This window comes from Rana temporaria, chromosome 13 (genome assembly GCF_905171775.1).
Source record: "Rana temporaria chromosome 13, aRanTem1.1, whole genome shotgun sequence".
In the NCBI taxonomy this organism is placed as follows: domain Eukaryota; kingdom Metazoa; phylum Chordata; class Amphibia; order Anura; family Ranidae; genus Rana; species Rana temporaria.
Window position 1 is genome coordinate 66,806,168 of NC_053501.1, and position 26,436 is coordinate 66,832,603.

Sequence of the window (26,436 nt, forward strand, 5' to 3'; positions counted from 1 at the left end):
CTGTTTACGTAAGGCGTACGACCGGCGTAACTTTATCTCTCATAAAGCAGGGGTAAGTCATGTTAAGGTATGGATGTCAGAAACGTCGGAACAGCATTGTATTTTACGTCATTTGCGTAAGTCGTACGTGAATGGGGATGGGCGTAGGTTACGTTCACGTCGACTAAGCATTGAGCCGGCATAACTTAGGGAGAAAGTTTGACGTGATGCTGAGCATGCGCGCGCATGCGCCGTTCGTTAGGCGCGTCATTTACGTGGGGTCACGATTCATTTCCATACAACACGACCCCTACCAGCCTACTTTGAATTACGCGGGCTTACGCCGGCCCATTTACGGTACGCCGCCGCAACTTGCGGAGCAAGTGCTTTGTGAATACTGCACTTGCCTGTCTAAGTTGCAGCGGCATAGCATAAATAAGATACGCTACGCCTGCACAAAGATACGCCCAGATACGTGAATCTGGCCCCATGTCTATAGCTAGAGCAAAATTCTCCAAACATTGTGATTCATCATATTGATCATAGTGATCATATTGATCCACTGGTAATCTACAGGCGGTCTCCTACTTACAAACATCCAACTTACAAACGACTCCTACTTACAAACGGAGGGAGACAACAGGAAGTGAGAGGAAATTTACCCCTAATCCTTGTCTCCCTAATAACCCCAAATTTTCAAAATCCAATTGTCATTGGGACAGAAAGTGAGGTGAAATCTTCTGAACAGGGGCACAGACAGCAAAACAAATGTTACAGGGGTGATAATCCTTCCCTATACTATCCAAAAAGCTTAACAATAGATTTTTTCGCTGGAGCTACACTTCAAAAATGTACTTGTTCCAAATTACAAACAGATTCAACTTAAGAACAAGCCTACAGTCCCTGTCTTGTTTGTAACCCGGGGACCGCCTGTATTATTATTCATACAGATAATGCTTTTTGCACCTACTGTTATAATAGCTGTACTGTACAGTAACATGATTGTTCATGGTGTTGTTTTCTTGCCTGCTTTGTGAAAAACTAAGAAGCAAATACATGTTCTTATTTAGAATTTAAATTAAAAATGTGATTAACCCATGGGCATATTTATTAATGTATACAAATCTAGCCACAATATTTGGTCCCTAGATTCACCTGTGTTTTTGCTGCCATTACCATTGCACATCAGGGAAGTTATAAACTTTCCCAGTGTGGATAAAAAGTGCTAAATCACACAAATGGCATTTTCAGGCTTAAAATTGCCCTAATGTTCAAGGCAATCTAATACCAACTGTCTCAAGTATTCATATTTTTAATAGAAAACGGAGGTGGGTTTGAAGGCTTTTATAGCATAAGCTAGTTGAAAGTGGTTTACTTCAGATTAATTTTTTTGTTGAAATCACAAAGCATTGGCAAACATAAAAGCAGTGGTTTTAGTCAACTATCAGAAGATGGAATCAAAATTCAGCGTGAAAGTCATTCAACAAAATTATTGTAGATTTTTCTAGTTTCAGTTGATTTTATCAATAACCTATCAATTTATAGTTTGAGTAACTGTATTAAGTAAGGTGCTCAGTGCTAGTAGATTGCTTGGTTTCATTTGATTGAAAAATGGTTGAAATCACCTGAATGTTGTCACTCATAGCTTTAAGGTTTGTAGACATGTTGGCATTTAACCTCCCTGGCGGTATGATTCTGTCTGGAATTACGTACCAAAAGCAGTACAATTATTTTGCAAGGAAATTTGGCGTTTTATACTGTAGGTCTGTAATTTTTAGGAATAACTCACTTAAATCTGATCAAACAAGAGTCTTGTAGGCATCCCGGGTATGATTTTTTTTAAAAACAAAATTATAAATTATAATATAATACATAATTATAAATAATTATAACAAATAATAATATAATTATAATAAAAATTATTCAATAACCACTTAAGCCCCGGACCATATTGCTGCCTAAAGACCCAAGGGGTTTTTTACAGTTCGGGACTGCGTCGCTTTAACAGACAATTGCGCGGTCGTGCGACGTGGCTCCCAAACAAAATTGGCGTCCTTTTTTCCCCACAAATAGAGCTTTCTTTTGGTGGTATTTGATCACCTCTGCGGTTTTTATTTTTTGCGCTATAAACAAAAATAGAGCGACAATTTTGAAAACAATGCAATATTTTTTACTTTTTGCTATAATAAATATCCCCCAAAAACATATATAAAATTTTTTTTTTCCTCAGTTTAGGCCGATACGTATTCTTCTACCTATTTTTGGTAAAAAAAATCGCAATAATCGTTTATCGGTTGGTTTGCGCAAAATTTATAGCGTTTACAAAATAGGGGATAGTTTTTTTGCATTTTTATTTTTTTTATTTTTTTTACTACTAATGGCGGCGATCAGCAAATTTTTTTCGTGACTGCGACATTATGGCGGACACTTCGGACAATTTTGACACATTTTTGGGACAATTGTCATTTTCACAGCAAAAAATGCATTTAAATTGCATTGTTTATTGTGAAAATGACAGTTGCAGTTTGGGAGTTAACCACAGGGGGCGCTGTAGGAGTTAGGGTTTACTTTGTGTGTGTTTACTATTGTAGGGGGGGTGTGGCTGTAGGAATGACGTCATCGATCGTGTCTTCCCTATAAAGGGAATGACGCGATCGATGCGCCGACACAGTGAAGCACGGGGAAGCCGTGTTTACATACGGCTCTCCCCGTTCTTCAGCTCCGGGGAGCGATCGCGACGGCGCGGCTAAAAACAAATAGCCGCGCCGTCGTCCCGGATCGCTCCCCGAGCGGACCCGACCTCCGCATGTACCGGGGGGGGGGTCCCGATCGGACCCCCCACCCACGTCTAGCAGAGGACGTACAGGTACGTACATGTGCCTGTCCGTGCCATTCTGCTGACGTATATGTACATGAGGAGGTCGGGAAGTGGATAATGTATTCAACTCAAAATCACTGAAATTTGCTCAGTTGCAGAATTGTCGCTGTCATTACTTTTATTTTTTTATGACGTATTTCACAAATCGCTATCGCACAATTCTGCAAGTGATTATAATTTATTATCGCTGTTTTCTAGCTGCTCTAAAACCATTTTTTACATAAATGGACACTTTTGGACAATCTACAGTTTTCAGGCAGAAAGAACAGTTTTTATTATACAAAAGAACATGTAGGACACTGGGCAGACCACTAGGGACAAGGGTTTTTTTTTTTTTACATACAGTACTGTAATCTATAACATTACAGTATACTGTATGTATTGTGTTTGTTTACTTTTTTGAATTTGGCGTCGTTCTCCGCCCCCATTCGTCGTAACGTCGCAGGGAACGGAGATCGGCGGCACACGGGGACACTGTGAATCGAGCGAGCACCCGCTCGCGAGCACAGCGGGGATGCATCGCAGGATCCAGGGACAAGGTGAGTAACTTGTTTGTGGATGCTGCGAAGGTAAGCCGCGCCACTGCACACTCTGCACATCTACCCCGAGCGTGACTCCAGGATACTAATCCCAGCATGAAAAAAACACCCCGAGTCACGCTCATTATCAACTTGATAAAAACAGTTTTCTTTAGCAAAAAAGATACATTCCAGATTAATAATTATGCTACCAATATTAGTGTGTGCTATAATTTGTTTCCAGCATTGATCCTGTTTCTTCTTGCCAGAGGCTGCCATTTTGCTGAAGCCCAGAGACCTTAAACAGCAGTAAATCTTTAGGCTGTCAATAGATCGGGCTCTACAAATTCAACTCAAATTCAACACAGTGCCTAAAGATAGAGATCAGCCGGGCATGTGCAGAACGGGTTAAGATAGTATATTACTGGATTTTAAACAGTGATCTAGAAGGACTTAATTTTCTGACTAAAGTTCCACTTTAAAGGAGTTCTCTGACCTAAATGTTTTAACCCCCGCTGTGCCCGGGCTGTAAAAAAATAGAAAATAAACTGTCACTTACCTGCCTACGATCCCCCGTTGTTCCGATATCGCCGTCCCGTTCTCCGGTCCCGGTCTCTTCCGCTTCCTGTGTGTCGGTGACTCATAGTGCGCTCAGCCTATCAGTGGCCGCGACGGAACATTGCTGCGGCCGCTGATAGGCTGAGCGCACTATGAGTCACCGACACACAGGAAGCGGAAGGGGCCCGGGACCGGAGAACGGGACGGCGATATCGGAACAACGGGGGATCATAGGCAGGTAAGTGACAGTTTATTTTCTATTTTTTTACAGCCCGGGCACAGCGGGGGTTAAAACTTTTAGGTCAGAGAACTCCTTTAAGTGATAAGGACACACAATAGTTTAATAAAAAAATATTCATAATGTGGCTGTTTTAACTTTACAAACTTTTAATCAAAAGCGTGAAAAAATGTGAAGGTGAGTTAGGTTTGTTAACACAAATTGGCCTAAATTTATGGCCAGATTAAGCCAAAGGCATAGAATCAGACAGGACTCTGGCCCTTTGGCATTTTCCGCTATGACACTCACAAGTTTTTATTCTATAATACAATACAACCTTTTCTTTGAACAGACAGGGCTTTAAATAATTTTTTTCCAAAATAATGTATCAGTTTTAGCAACTGACGATACCCTAATGAACTTGATTACTGGCTGTATTAAGGCTATGGTGTCCATATGGCCTTCAAGGTTTTTAAATGGCTAGTTTAAGGATGGAGGATTAGTAGATTCCCTTATTCCTCCCCCAGCACCACCCTGTTTGCTGTACTTTGCCTTATCCTTTCCAAAATTGAGTCTCTATAGCAACGATGAACTTCTTTTTCAACGTCCTTTGAGGTTATTGTGCTGATGTTTTTTCTTTGGATGGGGCAAAGGAAGAATGGGGGATTTATCCCCACCCCCCAGCCAAACATTCCCATGTACACTTTTGTACAGAGACATGTCTGAGTCAGAATTTCAGATTAATACACCTCTAAAACAATTCATGAGTATTTCACCCTTGTGTGCAATACATAACATGTATATAGCTCTGCTTATAGGCGATATGATTTATTCCTTCATGTCCTTCGTATTCTGGCACTGCACCACTCCATGGGGGACAGCTTTTATGTTGCATGTTGGCATATTTGTATTTACACAGTGCCAACCGTGAATACAGCAGTTGTACAAAAGGATGGATAGGAACACACAGACAAATACTGAGGGAGGTGTAAAACAACATTAAACAGCCAGACTCTGCAGTTGTCTCTAAACAGAAATAAAAGATGTGTGGAATAAGCTTTTCATTCTATACAAAGCTAAGTTCCTATTTCTGACTGCTCTCCATGTGATCCTCACGCAACAATAAAGTCCGGAAACAGTCCTTAAAAGTGATAAAACATTCTTTTGAACGCTATGACCTTAAAATGAAACTCCAGCAGATAGCTACATATAAATGTAAAAGGCAAATATGCTAACGGGTCTACCTGCAAAAGAATTTGCAATTCTTTTCAGCTACTATTTTGATCCACACACCTCTACTGCACCAAAGGTAGGAAACTAGACATGTGCACACTGAAATATTTTTGTTTCGGAATTTCTTTTTTGTCCGAAACATTAATTTATTTAGTTACTCCCGAAATTCGTTTTTATTTATTTTGTTTTTCGTTGGAAATTGCATTTGTCCGAAAATCTGAACAAATTAAGGTTGAATCTGTCATTGAAGGCTTAGGGTGTCTGTCGAATGTTCAAAGAAGATTCGACAGAGCAGCGAAACTGTACGCCGCTGCAATCATACATTTTCCGGTCGAATGTTCCGCCTACAAGCTATAGTCGAATTCTAATGTTGTATGACTAGTAATAATTATATTTATTAATTATTATTACTAGTCAACCAACATTAGAATTTTTCTATAGCCTATGGGCCGAGCATTTGACCGGAAATGTATGATTGCGGCGTCGTACAGTTTTGCTGCTACGTCAAATCTTCTTAGAACTATCAACAGACACCATAAGCCTTCAATGACAGATTCAAGTTTGTATGTTTTTCGATGCTTTGTCGAATCTTCGTCGTTCATGTTGAATTGTCAAGTTAGTTCTACCTATTTTACTGCTCCTCCTCTTTGGTTGCAATCAGCCAATAACATTCATCATCATCATTATTTTTATTTTACTTCCCCCACCCAGTTCCAGCAGCAATCTTTTCTCTCTATAATGTCAAATCGAAAATAAAGCATTTTTTTATGTCGGATCTTTCGGTTTTCGTATTCTGTGCGTTCGTTTTCGTTTGTTAAAACGATAACGAAAATACCTGAAATTCGGACTTAAATGCATTCGGACGAAAACGAATGCACATGTCTAGGAAATACATGATTGTGCTGGTTCAGCAGTGCAGATACTTGTGCCACATCTCCACTTTCAGCCTGTGAACTAAATAGCAAATCAGAATAATTTGCTCTGTCCAGCAACCTGGTAGGTAACCCAAGAAACTCCAATTCTGAACCAGAAATCACTAAATTAAACTGCCTATGCAATGTGATGGAGATGTATGAATAACAAGCATTTTTAACTAAAACTGTAGATCGTTTGCAGGTAAAACAGCTGTTGACAAAAAAAAAATGTCCAGTGTGCTGGAACATTTATATTTACAGTGTAGAAATGAGCCTTTTGAAGCAATGTAAATTCATATCTGCATCTTTTCATTCTACAGAGGTGCAATGTGGAGATGTCACTGAGGGAAGACAGGATGCACGCTTTACTTCGTCAACTAGCGACCTTGAGGAAGGAAGGTGATGTGCTACCCATTAACATCCAAGACAAGGAAGAGATGATTCAGGAGAAGTGGGACATGCTCAAGGTGAGCTTAATCTGGTTAAAGAGGTCTAATTACAAGCATTTGAACCAAAGTACTATTCTGACAGCATAATAGTGAAAGACAGATTGTAGATGTTAACTTGACATACGTTTATCCTGCTTGCTATTTCACTGTTGTTTAATTAAAACAAACCATTAGTAAAGACAAGGGCATAGCTCCCAACTGTCCCTGATTTGGAGGGACTGTCCCTGATTTGGATCAATGTCCCTCTGTCCCTCTTTCTCCCTCATTTGTCCCTCATTTTGGTCTGATCCATATAGTTGTATATAAAATGCACTTTTTATCTTCCAAAAAGTGTTTCCCAGTGCTAAACCTTTCATCTGAATTCTAAATTGCTGAATTTGTACATTTTAAAAGCCAATATAAAGGAAAAGTAGTGGTAAAAAAAGTTCTTGTGGGTTTAATTAACCTTTTTAGGGGTTAATTATCCTTTAAGGGGGTGTGGCAGGGGGCGTGTCCCATGTCTACATAAGTTTGCTGGTAGGTGTCCCTTATTCCCATCTGACATTTCAGGTGTGCCTGGGTTAATGGCTATCAGTTCATTACAGAAGGAAACCCTTTAGATATTATTACTTCTTTTTGTAAAGAAAACCTCTAATGAAAGGAACACAAAGACTTTAATTGCTGACATGCATTTGAAGACTCTAGTTACCTTGTTGCCATGATGGCCTTCTTGTTTTAGTTCTTTAAAGAAGAATTCCAAGTATAGAAAATGTTATACGTAGTTATTTTGGTCCAGCTTAGATCAATGTAGATATGTATGTACCATACCTGGCTGATGCCCCTGGAAGATGGAGTCCACTGAAGTAGACACTGCTACTCCAGTTATCTGCTCTTTCTTGCGGGTCCCATGCTGAGCAGTCACACTCTACATCTTATGCTTTAGAATGGTTTTCATTCATTCAGAAAATGCAGAGCATTCTCTGAATGGTGCCTGTGCGGAGCGACTGGCCTCCTTTGTTCAGAAAGCAGCAGGCCAGCTGCTCAGCATGTCACCTGGAAGCAAGTGGAGATCACTAAAGCAGTGCTGTCTACTTCACTGATTTCCAGCTCCAGGGGTATCAGCCAGGAATGGTATATACATATATACATTGGTTTAAGCTGGACCAATTTAGCGATGTATAAAATATTCATACCTGGCATTCCTCTTAAAGTCACTGACATTGAAAACAAGTATGCAGTTATGGATTAAGGGGATTGCCTCATTAGTTCAATAAGGATAGGGGTGGATACCATCATCCTATGATAATTGAAGAAGGAAGACGAAGATGTATTAGGGACTACTCCTAAAAGGGCCCTAATCGCCAGTGGTGGTAGGACTGTTGTGGTACCCAGAAACCAACGTTATTTATAAAAAGATTAACAGTTTATTACAAAAAAATATAATTACAAAAGTACAAAATTAGAAAGTCACGACAGTGACTAGACACACAAATATATGTTGCAAATTTGAGACACCCCAATGGGGTGTTCCCCCCCCCCAGGGGCGTATTTGGACGGTGCTAAAAGATGTTAAGTAACAGAGAGTGAGCCACAATTAGTGGATATGAACGTATAAGAGATTGTATTAATACAAATAATAGACTTTTCACTCAGAATTAGATATACAAATATATAAAATAAATTAGCTGAAACACGGGTATGACAAATTAAAGCCACAGACTTCTATGAACAGCGGTTAGCACTTGCATCTTGTGTTTTGGCATAGCTACATCCCTTGTACCTGTAAAATGCCACCACATCAAATAAACTTTTTGCTTTTTGTATGAAACCAGTCCTAATTTTGTGGCATTATTGTAGCTTAGGTGAGTGTTTCTCAACCAGGGTGGCATGGCACCCTGTTATGCTGCCTGGTTTTCCTGTGGTGCTGCAAGCCCAGGTCCCAGTGCATTAGTGTTGTGAATTGCCATGGTGTATCCAGGCCTGCCGCCAGCACCATAACAACCAGTGCTGCTCTAGGGCTAGGACGCATGCCAACATTCGTTGCCATGGTGATGGTGACTGGTTACTCAGCACAATGGCAACACATGGGAGAAAAACAAGGTGCACCAAAAACTAAGTGCAGAAGTAGATGCTGGACACCCCAGGACACGAATGGTATGTAGCGGCCTTCTCCTGTTGGGCTGGCGCTGCTTCAAATTTAGGGGAAAGTCTCAGAGTTAGTTGACTCAGTAGGGTGTGATTTTAAGCAAATTTGGCTTCTGTTCCAGCCATGGCTGTGCTGTGAGTGACCACTATTGTACGCCTGGGGTGTCTTTCATACACCAGGCCAAGGGTGGCAGCAGCTAGGTTAAGGTGATTTGAGTATTTCCCCTCGGCAGCCAATCAGTGGGGCTTGGTTGTCTCGCTGTGCATGCTGGGGAGAGGTACTTAAGGGACAGACCTCATTGGTTCGTGGTCATCGGCGATCCTGGGTCTGTCGTCCCACCACCCCGTGTGTGGCCCTCCTGAATGGGGGTGCGTGTTCCTGTAATCCTGGCTCTGGATCATGTTGGTCCGGGGTTGTGATCTTTGAAGTAGGCCCAGTAAGCAGATTGGGCCTACTTTCTTAGGGTGATCCTGTGCTGTTCATCCTGAGGGAGGAAGCTGCTTGATGAAGGACCTATCTTGGAGAGGATCGAGCACGAGGCTGGTGTCTCAAGACAGGCCTTGATCTTCATCGAAGGATGCACCATTTACTGAAAGGCTTGTTGGTGATCGCCTGTCAGTTTCGTTACTCTGGAAGAAGTTAGTCTGGAGAGATCTGGGTGCTGAATCCTGTGCTACGAGGATTTTGGACCAAAAGTGTCTCCATTTGTGGAAAGGTCTGTGGCAGAGACTGTACCCTATTCCGTGCGCCATTCCGGCTGCTAGGCTAGTGAGAGAAACCTAACCGGGTGCGCAATACCCACTCTGGCTAGAGTGGCGACGAAAGCTGTGTCGAAACAGTAGTGTTTCCCGATTGAAATACTGCACCTGAACCTATTCACCTATTACCCTTCCACCCCTTCAACCACTTATTATATTCTTCTACCAAGTTCAGCAAATAAATCTTTAAAAAAGAAGTGTAAAGTGTGGACATTGAACTTTCTCTACTCTCATCCATCACTCTGGACGGCGAGGAAATAGAGGTAACATGTCACCGAAAATATCCAGCAGCTCCTTCGGGGGTAGTGCTACAGGTATATTTAATTAAAATCACTCACACTAATATAAAGATCAATAGGCATACAACAGTATAATACTGTCACTCAGTGGATCCCCAGTGGATGGTGGTGTATAGATGTTAACACGAGAGGAGAGGAACAACCGGCCAAACATCCGTCTTGTCGTCTCAGGACCAGCATGAACACACTCAGAGTCACATCGGCAGTAACGTCAGAACATGGAGATAACATTTCCAAGCATCCGCTTCTTCATCAGATCTAAATGGCTATTGAGAGGCTAATAGAGATCAATAGCATTTAGATCTGATGAAGAAGCGGATGCTTTGAAATGTTATTTCCATGTTCTGACATCACTTCTGATGTGACTCAGAGTGTGTTCCATGCTGGTTCCAAGACGACGAGATGGCTGTCCGGCCGGTTGTTCCTCTCCTCTCCTCTCCTGTTAATATCTACACACCACCATCCACCGGGGACCTGCTGAGTGACCACATTATTATACTGTTATATGCATATTGATCTTTATATAATTGTGAATAGCCATTTGGCTGATTTTAATTAAATATAACATTTGCATCTTCTGCTACACTTAGTTTTTGGTGTACCTTGTTTTTCTCCCATTGTTCTTCCGGAGACTGCCTCGCTCTCAAGGCAGCTGCCACTAATGCTGCATACGTATACTTCCTGGACTTTATATACTTTTAGTTGTACCCTCTCATGTGCCATTCTGTTTTGTCTTAATGGCAACACGTGACTCTGATCCAGGGCAGGCAACATGCAGGTCCTCCCCCAGCATTCAGTCCACCCTCCTCTCTCCCTCTGCGGCACTGCTGGAATCAAAAATTAGGGCTCTGATGTAAAGTTGGGACTACTGTGATGGTGGGGCTGTGTGATTAAGGGGCTCTGTGATTAGAGTGGTGGTGTGACTTGTATGATAAGGGACTGTCATGTATAGGGGGGCCTCTGATGTGAATGGGGGCTTTTGGTGTAAAGTAAATTTTATCAAGGTAGCTGTGTGCATTCTCCCAGGCTTAGGTTCCCCACTGACCAGTAACATTTAAGTTTTTTATATTTTAGATTAAGATGTCAGTAGATTTTGGATACTTTTAAAGGGTGCCATGACTGAAAAAAGGTTGAGGAACGCCGGTTTACGTCTCACTTGTCTGCTACTCTCTTCCACAGAGGTCTCTTTCTGAAGCTCTATCATACTCTTCACCTCGTCCTGTGCTCTCTCCTGGGAGTGGAAGTCTAGTGCAGCAACTTGATCAGCGAGTAAAAGAACTAAAGTCTTGGTTGAGAGATACTGAACTAGCCTTGTATAACTCTAGTCTGAGGCTGGACAAAGAAGGCAATGGAAGTAGTAATGAACATCTGCAAAGAGAGCTTGAACAATTCCAGGTAGCCAATACTTTTTATTTAGTTTTTTTCTTCTGCTGCCTAATGATAAATACATCTGTGTATGACTAACCTTCAGTTTCCTTTGATTATGATATGAATCTTTTTTTAGGTCATCATATATTTTGTGATACCCTCCCTTTCTCATAACACATCTAATCTTTCATTGCTATCGTTATTAGTTGTATTTCTTCTTTGTAAACCAAACTACAAGATAATGGACTATTTAGACATGATCCTTAAATAAAAACCATTGTGGCAGCTTTGATTATTGCTTCCAAATATTTATCATGTCAATAGAACCTAAAAGCAAACCTTAGCATTTTTGTTTGCTACACTGAAAATACATCATGTCCCTGCTTTATGTGTTATAAAGATTTCCACTTTCTAAAGGTTTACAGTACTTAAAAAAAAACCTCATAGCTATTGATAAGCAGAACCAAGATCCATAGTCAACTTGCAACTTGCAAATTTGTAATTAATTCTGGATAAGCAAATGTATGTAAAAAAATGTATGGATGGGTACAAATGAGCACATCAGAAATCTTTGGCCCCCTAAAGGTGCCACAGAGCCTTTGTTTAGGACCACAAGAAGATGGATGCAAAGAAAAAGTTTCCTCTGTATTAGGTGTTACACCAAGATGCTTTTGTATATAGCATTGTTTAGAGGATTCTGTGATTCAGCTGGCATCAGTTTACCTATAACGATGAGAGGTATTTTGGGAAGTTGAAAGCATCCATATCATGTTTTCTTAAAGTGGTTGTAAACCCACTTTTTTGACTTTTACCTACAGGTAAGCCTATAACAAGGCTTACCTGTAGGTAAGGAGAATATCTCCTAAACCTGCACGGTTAAGGAGATATTCCCCTCGCAATGCGCCATGGCGCATGCGCAGGGGGGATCTACGGCGAAAGGACCGGCAGCCACCGGACCTTGCCGAGTTTTAAATCTCCCGCGCGCACGCGCGGGAGTGACGTCATCCAGCCAATCACAGCGCTGGAGCGGCGATATCCGGAAGACACGCTGAGGCAAGATGAAATCTCGCTCGGCGTGGACCAGGTAAGTGCTACACACCTCCTTCCGAGGTAAGTATTTCATAATGAGCTAATATGCGGTGCATATTAGCTCATTATGACTTTTGCCTTACAGGAGAAAAAAAATAAAAAAATTTGATGCGGGTTTACAACCGCTTTAAGGTCTGTACACACGATCGGATAAACACACGATTGCATACACACTATCAGACTAAATTCCGACCGTTCTAACACTACGACGTAAAACACTACGACGAGCCGAAAAAAAATGAAGTTCAATGCTTTCGAGCATGCGTCGACTTGATTCTGAGCATGCGTGGATTTTTCTCCGATGGAGTTCCACACAGATGATCGGATTTTTCTATCGTTTTTTTATCCATAGGAAAAATTTAAAACATGTTCTGTTTTTTAACACCGATTTTTTGTCATCGGACAAAACGGTCATATGTTCACGGCTTAAGTAGTAGCAGTGTTTCTCACTAACAGATGTGACCACTGCCATGCCATGCCATGCGGCTGCCCTTCTAGGTTTTAGGTGCACACAATTCAATAAAGAGGTAATTGAGCTGTCAGGAATAAGTACGTTTTGACACCCAAATCTATGGTCCGAAGCACTGCTATCTTGCCAGTGCTTTGCTCTGAAGGTGAGGCTAGAGAATTTCCACTGGGAAGGATAGCTCTAGCATTTCAGAGTGGACCAGGTAAGTACTTATTTACAAGATTAACTTCACAATAGGGTTCAGGATTTATTGTTAATATACATTTTAGGGAACTGTTAAGTAATGTTATAGTGCAAAGATAAGGGCTAAACTTAAGTTAATGGTTAAGTGTTAGTGTCAGGTTAGATAAAATACGTGTGACTTCTGCGCTACCAATCAAGGGTTTAAAATAATGATGAAAGAGGTTGCTACAACCATCCAGTAGTGTTCCCACACTATATAAGTGATTAAGTGATAATGTAATGTTGTGTGCACTACCCACCATATACAAATACAAGAAATAATCGAGCTAAAATAACTAACGATGATAAACCACAAACTCTCCAAACTAAGCAGACCGGTGGTGGCCTAGAAATAATATCACAAAATGAATTGCCCTTAAATAACAGTGAATATTAGACTTGTTATCAGTGTGATACTGTGAAAACAGACATCAATACTCATCAAGTAAAAGTATATGTACCAGTGATAGTTAGTTCACACACTAATATGAAATATAAAGTGACAAAAAGTCTCTCAAGTCCTTTCAGTGAATAATCACTGAAATGGATGATGAAGATGGATGATATCTTCAATGTCCCAATGTCATCCAACACAGAACCAGTTCCCAAGGCGCTTTAATAACTTTCAAACAACTCGTGCCACCTCTGTACCCATAGAACTCTCACCTCACAATAGATATAATATTGCGGATCATCCATCAATCAAGATGTGACATCCCACCCACTGTGTTCTTTTTTAGTTACTGGGCATGGAGGAGGAGGAGGAGACTGGGCTGTGATTTAGGATCTGTATGCACGCCCAAATGTGTGATGTCAATATCAGCTCTTCTCAACAAGGAAATATTCTCTCCAGCAATAGAGACCAAACTGAGCATGTGCAGGGGGACCACTCTGACTGTGTATTATCCGGCCTTGCCCTGAGAGATCCTGCAGAAGGGGGGGGATCTGTGCATATAGGATCAAGAAGTCTTTTTACACAATGCAGAGGGTTAACCTCTTAAGTTCCACAGTGATTATTACAAGCATGTTATTCTGCATATACAGACAGATTTTACTGTTGTGGGTTTAGTAACACTTTAGGTTAATTCTCCAAGGTCTCATCAATTCCCAGATGTTCCAATGGGGGCTTTCCATATCATCCTCCTATATTCTAGTGGTGTGTAGGGTTAGGAACCTTTAAAAATTCCATCCGCTCTCCGCTAAAGACTGCTCATGGAGGAGTCCAGTTACAGTTTTTACTTAGCCAGGTGAACATTATGAACACCTAGTCATGTTCAAGGAGTTTTAAAAATTATACATTTCAACTGTTCATGATTAGATTAAGATAATTTAGGAGAATAAAGCTTCCCAATCCATCATTGTTCCAATCAACCAGGGCAGTGTATGATAGTGAGGAATAAGCTGTTTCCAGTAAGAGAATACATGAAACTGGAACAGGCAGATGCAGAAAAATCTTGTTGAAGGTGTTCAGTTTGCAAGTAATGGGATTCACTAATGACTCTGCAAGTCATTACTTAATCCTACCTTCTCTTACTAAACACACCACTTGGAAAGTGGTATATTTAAGCCCTACTGAGAGTTAAAGGAAACCTGTGCTTTGCCCATATAGAGCACCCACTCATTGCTTACAGAAAAGTATAATTTCTTCATCCCTCGTGGCTCCATTCAGCAAAAGGAAATAACTGTTACCAGGAAAAGAGTAGCACATGCCTTTTTATTCCATGTTACAGCCCTGGGCCGGTCATTACTTTTAAACAAGGAGTTCAGTGACTTTCCTTCCCTACTGGTGAGTGGTGATAGAGAGAAAGGAAGGTATATTGCTTAGAAGGGCTAAGTTAAAGTAACCTTTGTATGCATATCCCAAGTTTACCTAAAGCTGAAAATGGCAGTGGTGCAACTGTTACTGGGTTTTGCTGCTACATAGAGACTTATAAGCTGTGACAGTAATGCATTGCAAGGAAACCCTCCCTGTGCCTGTATACCAGCAGATCACAAGGTGGTAGAAGTCTAATTAAGCTATAGCACAAGTCAATTTTTTCCATAAACATGTGAACAACATAAGCACAATTCTTGCATATTTCAATCTTTAGGAGAGCAAGAGATCCTAATATAGCACAACGCACCAGTTATATGGATTGATTTCTTGATAAATATGAAAAGTGCAAGAATCAAATGTTAACAGGAAAGGCTAATGTCTAGAATGCCGGGATAACCTATCCACAAAACTATGTTTAAAAGTGTAAATAATAAGTGAAATTTACAAAATTTCCCTCAATGTCTTTTGCTTAGTTTTATTTGGGACCAAGGATGTGATGGGTTCGTAATAGCACACTACCAGCTGCCTACAGGTTTTTCTTTCTGCCATTGCTTTATCTAAAAGCAGTGCACATGGTAGCAATCATTGCAGTATATGGACCAGCCATATAGGACAGAATTGGGATTTCTACCTGGAATACATTTTCATACAGTAAAATGCATGAGTTTTGCTGCATAAAAATGGACAAATGTAAACAGGCCCTAATTGTTTCCTAGAGTAATACCGCATACACATGATCGGACATTCCTACAACAAAACGGTGGATTTTTTCAGACGGAATGTTGGCTCAAACTTGTGTTGCATGCACACGGTCACACAAATGTCGTAAATTTCAACCGTCAAGAACGCGTTGACGTACAACACTACGACGAGCCGAGAAAAATGAAGTTCAATGATTCCGAGCATGCGTTAAATTGATTCCGAGCATGCGTAGGATTTGTGTGCGTCGGAATTGGCTACAGACGATCGGAAGAACTTTTGTTGTCGGAAAAATTGAAAACCAGCTCTCAAACATTAGTTATCGGAAAATAGAGTAGGGAAGGGTTAAGATCCCGTCAGAGTTTTTTTTCTGTCCATGTATTATTGGGTAGATTTCCCTTCACTCCCTGTTCCAAAGATACAGCAGAAAGTAAGAGAAGATCATTCCATAGTGATGAAACATCCTTACTTAAACAGTTGTCACTAGAGTAACTGTGAAGCCTCGTACACACGACCGAGGAACTCGACAGCGAAACACATCGGTTTCCTCGTCGAGTTCCTTGTCAGGCTGTCGAGGAACTCGACAAGGCAAGTTTCTCCATTCCCGTCGAGGAAATAGAGAACTTGCTCTCTTTTTGGCTCGTCGAGTTTCTCGACAGTTTCCTCGACGAAAATGTACACACGACTGATTTCCTCGGCAAAAAAATATCTCCCAGCAAGTTTCTTGCTGGTTTTTGCCAAGAAACTCGGTCGTGTGTACGAGGCCTCACCATTGGAAACTTTCCCTTCACCATCTTTTTGTGTGACAAATGAAAATGTTGGATTTCCCACCAATTTGTGTACCAAAGACAGTGATCACCAGGAGCAATATTGAAGGTGACTCTCCCCAGCAATGACAGACAGAAAAATAAAACTGACAGTTCAATTTTTTTTAACATTTTATCCAAACTGAAAAAAAAATTACATACACATTAACCACATATTATATTCTACTGTTCTGAAAATTATATAGTTTGTATAATGATTCAATGTGAACTAAATTGCCAAGAAGCATATAGCAATATCTTTAACAAAACATTAAAGGGGTTGTAATGATTTGTTTTTTATTTTCTAAATAGGTTCCTTTACACTTGTGCATTGTTGGTTCACTTACCTTTTCCTTCGATTTCCCTTCTAAATGTTGTTTTTCTTTGTTTTCTTTGTCTTAATTTCTCACTTCCTGTTCCTCCTCAGTAAGGTGTTCAGTAAGCTGTTCTAAATGACTTTCCACCACTGGGATGATGGTGGAAAGCTTACTGAGGAGAAACAGGAAGTGAGAAATTCAAACAAAGAAAAAAAACATTTAGAAGGAAAATCAAAGGAAAAGGTAAGTGAACCAACAATGCACTAGCTTAAAGGAACCTATTTAGAAAATAAAAGACAAACCTTTACAACCCCTTTAAGTACTTAAAACATTATTTTAGAACAAAAATAGAGTAGTAAAATGGTATCAATATATTTTCAGATTTAAAAAGTAGAGTTAATCAACATAGATAAAACAAATAATGTCCATTGTTAAAATAATTGGGGAGAATGCCTTTTTGTTCTATCTTTTTATTTGTCTCTGAAGCTGATTGCTGTTCCCCGTCTACCTCCTACCAGCCCAAGTGTCAGGTTAAGTGATGTTGACAGGCACGATAGGAGATCAATATTCTCACTATAATTAGTAATAAAGCCTTGGTGGTGAGGTCAGGGGGGCACTGAGCCCCGTATTAGCTGAACACCCTGCCAGCTCCATGCATTGAGCAGTATGCCTATAGCATCAAAATGCTTGCTACTGATTTTTCTTCTTTACACTTGTTCAGCAGTACCACTGTGTAAAAGCAATGCAAAGGGACAGCATTGAATTTATGGCTTAAATTGAGTTACATCCACTGAGTTTACATTTATTTGATTTAAAATTAAGCAGTCAGATTTACTCACTGTAGCAAATCATTTTCTTTTGATTTATTTGCCAGTAAAACAAAGTTTTTTCCTGTGTGCTGTATTTTAGGTCAGCCGTAGCTGACCTGCGGTTTGAAGCAGTTCTTCAAATGGTGAAGTGCACTTCTTAAGATGCTTTTCACTCTGACAAATATAACTTTAAGTAACACTGCAGTCAGACTCTTTTCTTTCTTAAAGTGTATTTCCACTTTTGCAACCAAATTTGGATACACCTACTTTATATCTGTAAAGCCTCGTACACACGATCAGTCCATCCCATGAGACCAGACAGATGGACCGTTTTCATCGGTTAACCGATGAAGCTGACTGATGGTCCGTCGCGCCTACACACCATCGGTTAAAAAAACGATCGTGTCAGAACGCGGTGACGTAAAACACAACGCCGTGCTGAAAAAAACGAAGTTCAATGCTTCCAAGCATGCGTCGACTTGATTCTGAGCATGCGTGGATTTTTAACCGATGGTTGTGCCTACTAATGATCGTTTTTTTTCCCATCGGTTAGGAATTCATCAGTTAAATTTAAAGCAAGTTGGCTTTTTTTTAACCAATGGTTAAATAACCTATGGAGCCCACACACGATCGGTTTTGACCGATGAAAATGGTCCATCAGACCATTGTCCTCTGTTTAACCTATCATGTGTACGAGGCCTTACATTTCCCCATTCACATATGTAAGTGTAAAATTATTGCGCTTCCCCCAAAATAACAACAAGAAACCCTAAAAAAAGGGGGATGGGGAGGTGAAGCAGCTGCACAAGAATGTGACGAAATTCAAAAGGAGTGTAGGTGAATGTGTAGCGCTACGTATTAGTGTAATGTGAAAAAACACCACATAATATATACTCAACAGGGTATAACCATAAAGTAATAATGTTCAATCCACATGAAAACAATCAGTCCATGTAGAAATTCAATGTGATAAATTGTCCATCGTGAGTAAATAACATAATAAAGATGTCATGAGATTGAATGAACCATCCCAATGAAGATCTTCAGATGTAAGATGTAATTATGAATGTGCTTACCGGAAACCGTTGGACCCAAATGTCATACGACAACAGGTCAATCAAGCTTACGGTACCCAACCAGCTGTTCAATGGGACTGTCAGTGAAGATCCAAAAAAAAAGTGAAATACACCTCCCTGGTGTCCAGAAGACGTCAACCGAAGGTAAGGTCAAGGAGCCCGGTATTCCTCAGCCGAACGTGACTCCGATAAAGGTGTTTCAACCATGGAGTAGGTAGAGAAAGGTAGAGAAAACCGATGTATTTCGTTCCAAGAAGGACTTCTACTGGGGCATCGGATGCCCCAGTAGAAGTTCTTCTTGGAACGAAACACATCGGGCTAGCAACACCTGCTCCCATATTGCGTTTTTGAATCTTTAAACTGTGATCACTTTTTTAACCTGTATGCTGGTTTTTACCATTTTTTGCTGACCTGCACCATTATTTTTTATTTTGTTTGCATTCTCTGTGGAGAAAAAGTTTTTTGAGTATCTCCAGCTAGTCCCCAGCTAGTCTCCATTACCCTATTAAGGGTTGCTGTCTGTCTGAAATGAGCTGTTCTCCAGGCTCCTTGACCTTACCTTCGGTTTACAGGGAGGTGTATTCCACTTCTTTTTGCATCTTCGCTGACAGCCCCATTGAACAGCTGGTTGGGTACCATAAGCTCGATTGACCTGTTGTCTTATGACAGTCGGGTCCAACGGTTCCGGTAAGCACATTCATAATTACATCATACATCTAAAGATCTTCGTTGGGATGGTTCATTCAATCTCATGACATCTTTATTATGTTATTTACTCACGATGGACAATTTATCACGTTGAATTTCTACATGGACTGATTGTTTTCATGTGGATTGAACATTATTCCTTTATGGTTATACCCCACCCAACTAGTGTGATAGCACATGTAAAGCGATAGTTTCCTCATGGGAATGGAATGAATGGCATGTTTCAGAGATTTTTTTATTAAGTGGGAACATTTTTGTTTGACTCCACAATCACAGACTACTCTTCTCATTTATTCAACAGTCTAGTGTAGCGCTACCCCTGTAGGAGCTGCTGAATAGGATGGGTCCTCTGTTCTTTGCCTGAACCTTCTCAAGAAACTCAGCCCCTCTGACAAATCTGGTTAAGTGTACAAACATACAATATTACAGATAGTCACTGAAAGTAATACTTTGTACCCAATAGTAGTGTTATATTAAATAAAACAGGCACCAGACAAGGTAGTAAAGGCAAACTTAATATATTGTCAACCAATATGTTTGGTAACTAGGCAAACATAAAATGGATTAGCAATGGTAACTACACAATTTAACTTGCAACGTTATTAACAGTAAGGACTAGACATAAGATGACATTTGGCGCTCAGAACAGCATAAACAGTAGCAAGGCCACCTCAAGTGCAGCAGTGAGCAGGAGTAAATGTGACGGACTCCTGACACCCCGACTGGGTATCCCTGCCAGAGATCTGTTTCCTCGCAGCTGGAACACAGGAACAAGGTATTATAGCTGGGAATTGCACCCAAGAACTTAGCCCTAGCTTAGGGACAAACAGATACCTCCTTTATTGAAAAATCACACATAGTTTACACCACACAAAATCAGATAAGCGCTTGATCACATTATCCCAAACAATACCCAGCCCAGACAACCCGGCACCTACATAAGAGTACAAGGAACAGAGACACCCATACAGTATACTATCAGTCATTTAGGGGTGATCCGGAGGTAGTGGCAGCAATCTGGGGTACCATTCGATAGCTCCAAGCCTCAAGATGATACAGTCCAAAAAGTGACATCCTGTCAGGGACCGGAGCCAAAGCTGGTAATAGATACCCAGGAGCAGTCCCTACTGTAACCGGATGAGAGTCCCACAGCCTCGGCTACTAAATCCTGGTAAGATGGTGTGGTGCAAACACAAGGGAACTGTCCTTCAAAAAAATGGGAAACCAATAACAGGTGGATCCCAAGTCATGGTGGTTAATCTCCCGAGTGCTGGAACTATACTGCCAGAGTGCATGTATGCAGCAATGCTAGTCCTAGACAGAATGGGTATGCACTGTCCAGATGAAAAGAAGGATGGTAGTGGAGGGGACAGGGAACAAAGGGGGCTTTCGAATAATTATTATGGGATTGGCGGTCCCTTGAGATGTCCTTCTGAAGGCTTTTGCTGGGGCCCTTCAAGGGCATGTTTGCACTTAACGGCATTCCCAAGTAACCTGCATCCGGCATATAGGAGCAGTCTAAGTTTGGAATAAGTGCTATATAGAATACAGTATGGGTGTGGTGTGAATTGGGTACACTTGGTTTCCTGCTCCCAGTGGCTCAGTCCCTGCTAGCTGTATCGGCAAAAGGTTGTCGAAAGGAGGACCCTCAGTCTCTCCCTGAAAGTCTTCTGTGATCAGTGGTGGGAAGCAGAGGGTGAGTGGATGCTCCAGTCTCCCTGCTGCATCGGTGCAGATGCTAAGATGTGGGCAGTAAACTCCAAGTTTCTCTGCTGATATGGTCTCCTGCTGGCATGCAGATATCCAGACAGAGGTGCTCTCTCTCTAACTTCCTTTGTACCAAGAGGAAGAGCTTTTCTGGGCAGTTTAACCACTTCAGCCCCGGAGTATTTGGCTGCCAAATGACCGGGCCACTTTTTGTGATTCGGCACTGACAAATGCGTGGTCGTGCGACGTGGCTCCCAAACAAAATTTATGTCCCTTTTTCCCCACAAATAGAGCTTTCTTTCGGTGGTATTTGATCACCTCTGTGGTTTTTATTTTTTGCGCTATAACCAAAAATAGAGCGACAATTTTGAAAAAAAAAAGCAATATTTCTAACTTTTTGCGATAATAAATGAGCCTAAAAAGTATATTAAAACATGTTTTTCCTCAGTTTAGACCGATACACATTCTTCTACATATTTTTGGTAAAAAAAAAACGCAATAAGCGTTTATTGATTAGTTTGTCCAAAAATTATAATCTACAAAATAGGGGATAATTTTTATGGCATTTTCATTAATATTTTTTTTACTAGTAATGGCGGAGATCAGTGATTTTTATTGTGACTGCGACATTATGGCGGACACATCGGACACTTTTGACGCTATTTTGGGACCATTGTCCTTTATACAGCGACCAGTGCTATAAAAATGCACTGATTACTGTGTAAATGACACTGGCAGGGAAGGGGTTAACTACTAGGGGGCGAGGAAGGGGTTAAGTGTTTCCTAGGGAGTGATTCTAACTGTGTGATGGCTGGGCTACCTGTGACACAACAGTGATTGCTGCTCCCGATGACAGGCAGCAGAAAATCAGTGTCCTGGAACTAGGCAGAACATGGAGATACCTTGTTTACACAGGCATCCCGTCATTCTGCATCTAAATGACAAGATCGCGGGACACCGGCAGACATCGAGTCTTCTGGTCCCGGCACGGTCACGGAGCTTGTGGCAGGGGCGTGCGTGGTGCGGTCAGCAAGCGGTTAATAAAAATCGTCTTTCCACTCCTCCAACTGCACCAAGCCTATTGGGATTTGTCTTGAAAAGAGTTAATTTGTACCATTATATGGCTGCCATCTCAAACTACCACTCCCAAAATTCTTGATACTCTGCATAGAAGTGTATGGGCTTGCTTGGCATTAGCTTTGCCCCTATTGGCTGCTGAGGAGGATGGCGCACTATAACATCAGTATTTCAGTAGAGGAAGAGAGGAAAAAAGGAAAATGTCTCCCTCTCCATATTGCTGTAGCTGAGCACATGGCTACATTCGAATTGATACCGTTGCTGGAAAACACCCTAGGGTATGGCCAATAAATATGTTAAACAATGCCAGGGTAATGTTATGCAAGCTGGATATTATCCAGCCTTTAAAAAGCCTATGGACAATGTTGTAATGTTAAAACAAATTCACTACATGATGAGAAATAGCAGTAAAGAAGCATTTACCAGTATTTACATCTCTCATATTTTTTACTTGCAAGGTTCATTGGCAGTTATTTTATCCTCCTTCTGTGTGTTTATGACTATTCTGAACACAAATTTCAATAGTGCTATTGATATATTTCCATGTAATTTATTGATATAGTGTACCAATGAGAAGGTGCAGTAATCTGTTTCTAAACCTCCGGTTTATGGTCCACATAACTGATCTATGAATCACTTTTTATAGTTGGAGGGGATCTCTATAGCTGACTTATTGTTGTGCCATAATACCTTTATTTCTGCAGAATCATGCTTGGCACTGACACAATGGCATTATGTGCTATCTATGCTGCTTCTGGATCCCTGCCCTTCCTTCATCCTCTCTGCTAGTTACCAGCCTGATGCATAGACTGATGTGGGTCCTTCTCCCCTGTGAGCTGTGATTAGGGCCTTGCCATGTGCTTCATTATCAGCGAACACTTAAATAGTGCCATTCAAAAGGCCATATTTCTGCCTTCCTCGTTGGGCCAGGGATGATACATGGCGATAATTGGCAGAGAGAGATGGCTCTCAGTGGCCTTTTAATCGCTCTATTTGTCAGACTCTGTGTCTGTGAGAGACGAATCATATTGATGGCCCCTCTCGGGTTTTCTAGTCACTGACACTTAACCTGTTCATAACCACACTTCCCAGCCTACTTTCCCTAAAATTTGGATTATATTTATATACTAAGGATTTTCCAGAAGTTTTTAAATAGCAGTACGAAGGCAGTAAGATAATGGGTTCACATTTAAACTAGCTATCAACATTAATTATTAATTAATGACATTATGCACAGTTCTATCACTTTTAACTGTCCTTTATTTGGTGGAACCAATTTCAAAGTTGAAACCATCTCTCTCGTTTTACTCCATAGTTTTCACTTTCTTGATTTATATGTACAGCGGGTAAAATAAGTATTGAACCATCTTTCTAGGTAAATATATTATTAAAGGTGCTATTGACATTACATTTTAACCACATGTCCATAACAACCCATGCAATCCATACATACAAAGAAACCCCAAAAAAATACGTTCAGAAATTAAGTTATGTGTAATAAAATGGAATTAGCAAGGTATTCAGCGCTGACACAATAATAAAAAAAAAAGAAATAAAAGGCTAAATTGCAAGAACTTAAGGTAAACTCATAAAAAATCCCTCAAATAGAATCATATAATAAAACAGTGCAGCGCAATAATAAATGTATCTATATATGAATTATGTAGAGCAAATCGGTGCAATGCTATAATAAATGTCCCTAAATAAAATCAAAAAGGAGTCCATTAGTGCATGTGAAGGAAGCACAAATCGTACAGTGCAGTGTAGACGTTTTGACAGGTGACAATAAGGATCCCTCCACCACACACAGATTGGCTTCTCACCTCATCCACTCAACCTAAAATAGGTCACAAAGCAGTAAACCCACACTCGGGGTATGGATGGAAATCCTGCTCGTCCACTTGACCAGTATACAGCAGTGAACCCACACTCGGGGTATAAAGCAAAATCCTGCACTTAGCTGAACTCCACCGCACATAAAAAAAAGAGAAAGCGATCTAGTGCTCTCTGTATATAACATTTTTATATTAGAAAGGCAAGAAAACTACTTACAATCAGTGGCACTCTAATTGCGAGTACCAGCATCAAAAGCGTGTAGTGGTTGACGGGTGACGTCAGATGTGACTGTCTTTACTGGCTCTATATTGTGTGTACACAACCATCCTGTTTGACATACCTCCTCTAGACCATTGGAAAAGTTTTCCCCTTCTTGGGTTGTCCAAACATCATCAGGACATTGTCAGCACAATTTGTATATATGTGGCCAGTAACCCTTAACACCACTGGATCCAACTATGCAGCAGACTGACGTTGGGCATATGCACATTTTATCCATGAGCATTGAAAGTTTATTGTATATATCTTGGGCTCCATAAGTGCAAAAGCTATTCATTAGGAGGTTTTGTGGACTGAAGGGTATAACCCTCAACACTAGATTTATTATTGCACAATTGCCACATGCCGCTGTTATCTTGGTCTTATTCATAGGTCTGCAAGGGGTGGACTTGGCTTGTTTTTATTAGTGTCTGTTTGTCATTGTTGTAAACATACAATTGTGGTATATCTAATAAAATTGTTTGCTATCTTTAATGCATGCAGTGGGCTATTTCTATTTTTATGCTTTTGGTTGAGCCGTAACAGGTTTTTTATTCTCAGGCCTCGTACACACTTGCTGGTATTTTTTTTTTGCCGAGGAAACCGGTCGTGTGTACACTTTTCGACAAGGAAACTGTTGAGGATCTCGTCGAGCCAAAAAGAGAGCATGTCTTCTTTTTCCTCAACGGGAAATTTGGCTCGCCGAGATCCTCGACAGCCTAACAAGGAACTCGACTAGCAAAACCATGTGTTTCGCCCGTCGAGTTTCTCGGTCGTGTGTACGAGGCTTCAGTTCTAATTATGCATTTCCCGAAGGTTCGCATTGCATTCATTTTTCGCCCTTACTTGAGTTTGGCAAATCTGAATAATTCAGCTGTTTGTTTTCTTATGAACTTTTTTGATCATTATAATTTTGTATTAGGCATTACCTTGGGGGCCCTTTCATTTTGTAGTATTTCAATACTTATTTTACCCACTGTATATACTCTTTAAATGTCAGTATTGTCTAATCATGTAATTGCCATGTCTGATTGGTATTTTGACTCAACGATAATATACCTATATTTCTCTGAATTTTACATCATATTGCTTTTCAGCTCTGTTGAAATGACCATTTTCTAAATATGAGCAGACATTTACATCTGCATACCCTTTCATATGCATTAATATGCTTCTTTATAGCATTATTTTGAAGCGCCAGTTTCTGTTTTAGCCCAAGTAATTGTCCATCTTTTCCCACAGAGTCTCTGCTCTGAGCTCAGGCTTCGTAGGCGTGGAGTGACATCGGTCCTGCGTTTGTGTCACCACCTTCTAAATGTCCAAGACCAGTCTCCACAGCATGATCCTCCCAACCTGCAGCTCCTAAGTGTCAATCTGGAGAGAAGATGGGAGGCCATAGTGATGCAGAGTACACAGTGGCAAAAGCGTCTGCAAAGAGAACTGGGTGAAGAGCAGGTGAGAATTTCCTAATGTTCATAAAGAATTTAATGCGTGCATATTTTCTGTGGTCAGGGAAATGTTCATCATTTGGAGTTTTGTTGAAGAAAGCAAGAACTGTGTATTAAATCTTTAGGTGTTTCCTTACTAAAGAAGCTAGACTTGCTTGGTGCCCTATCATGTGTCTTTCTCCCACAAAACACCAAATCATACACCTTTTCCCAACCGTTAATAATACTGTATACATGTACAACAATTTTACATTTACAACACTGGTATTATAAGCAGAATGCCTGGGGATAACCTGCTGGGGACAGGTCAAATAGGTTGAATTCCTCCTCTCATCTGGCAGCTTTGGACTCATAGAGGTGCACAGAAGCATAGTTTAAAGTGGTTGTAAAGTCAGAAGGTTTTTTATCGTAATGCATTCTATGTATTAGGATAAAAAAACATTCTGTGTGTAGCAGCCCCCCTCAGCCCCCCTACTACTTACCTGAGCCCCATCACTGTCTAGCGATGTCCACAAGTTCCTCTGCTGTCCTGGACTTCTCCTGATTGGCTGAGACACAGCAGCGGTGCTGTTAGCTCCCATTGCTGTCAATCAAAGTCAGTTAGCCAATCAGGAGAAAGAGGGGTGGGGCCAAATTGGGGCTCTGTGTCTGAATAGACATAGGGAGCTGTGACTCGGCTCGGGTGCCCCTGTTCCGTTACCAATATGCCTACTTTATTGGTAAAATGACTGTAAAATTAAAGACTAAGTTGGATGTAGTAAGATGTTCACTGGCGTCTTATGACTGCAGGTGTTCTGTCAGAT

At 40.8% G+C, this 26,436-nt stretch overlaps 1 protein-coding gene across 1 annotated transcript in view; it reads left to right on the top strand.

Moving 5' to 3' along the window:
* The window catches only part of AKAP6 (A-kinase anchoring protein 6), a 311,162-nt gene that overhangs the window by 272,947 nt on the left and 11,779 nt on the right, over positions 1–26,436 (top strand). The window contains exons 10-12 of the mRNA XM_040332843.1: positions 6,618–6,764; positions 11,108–11,323; positions 25,428–25,640. Coding sequence (XP_040188777.1) covers positions 6,618–6,764; positions 11,108–11,323; positions 25,428–25,640 — 576 coding nt within the window. The remainder of the gene's footprint in view (positions 1–6,617; positions 6,765–11,107; positions 11,324–25,427; positions 25,641–26,436) is intronic.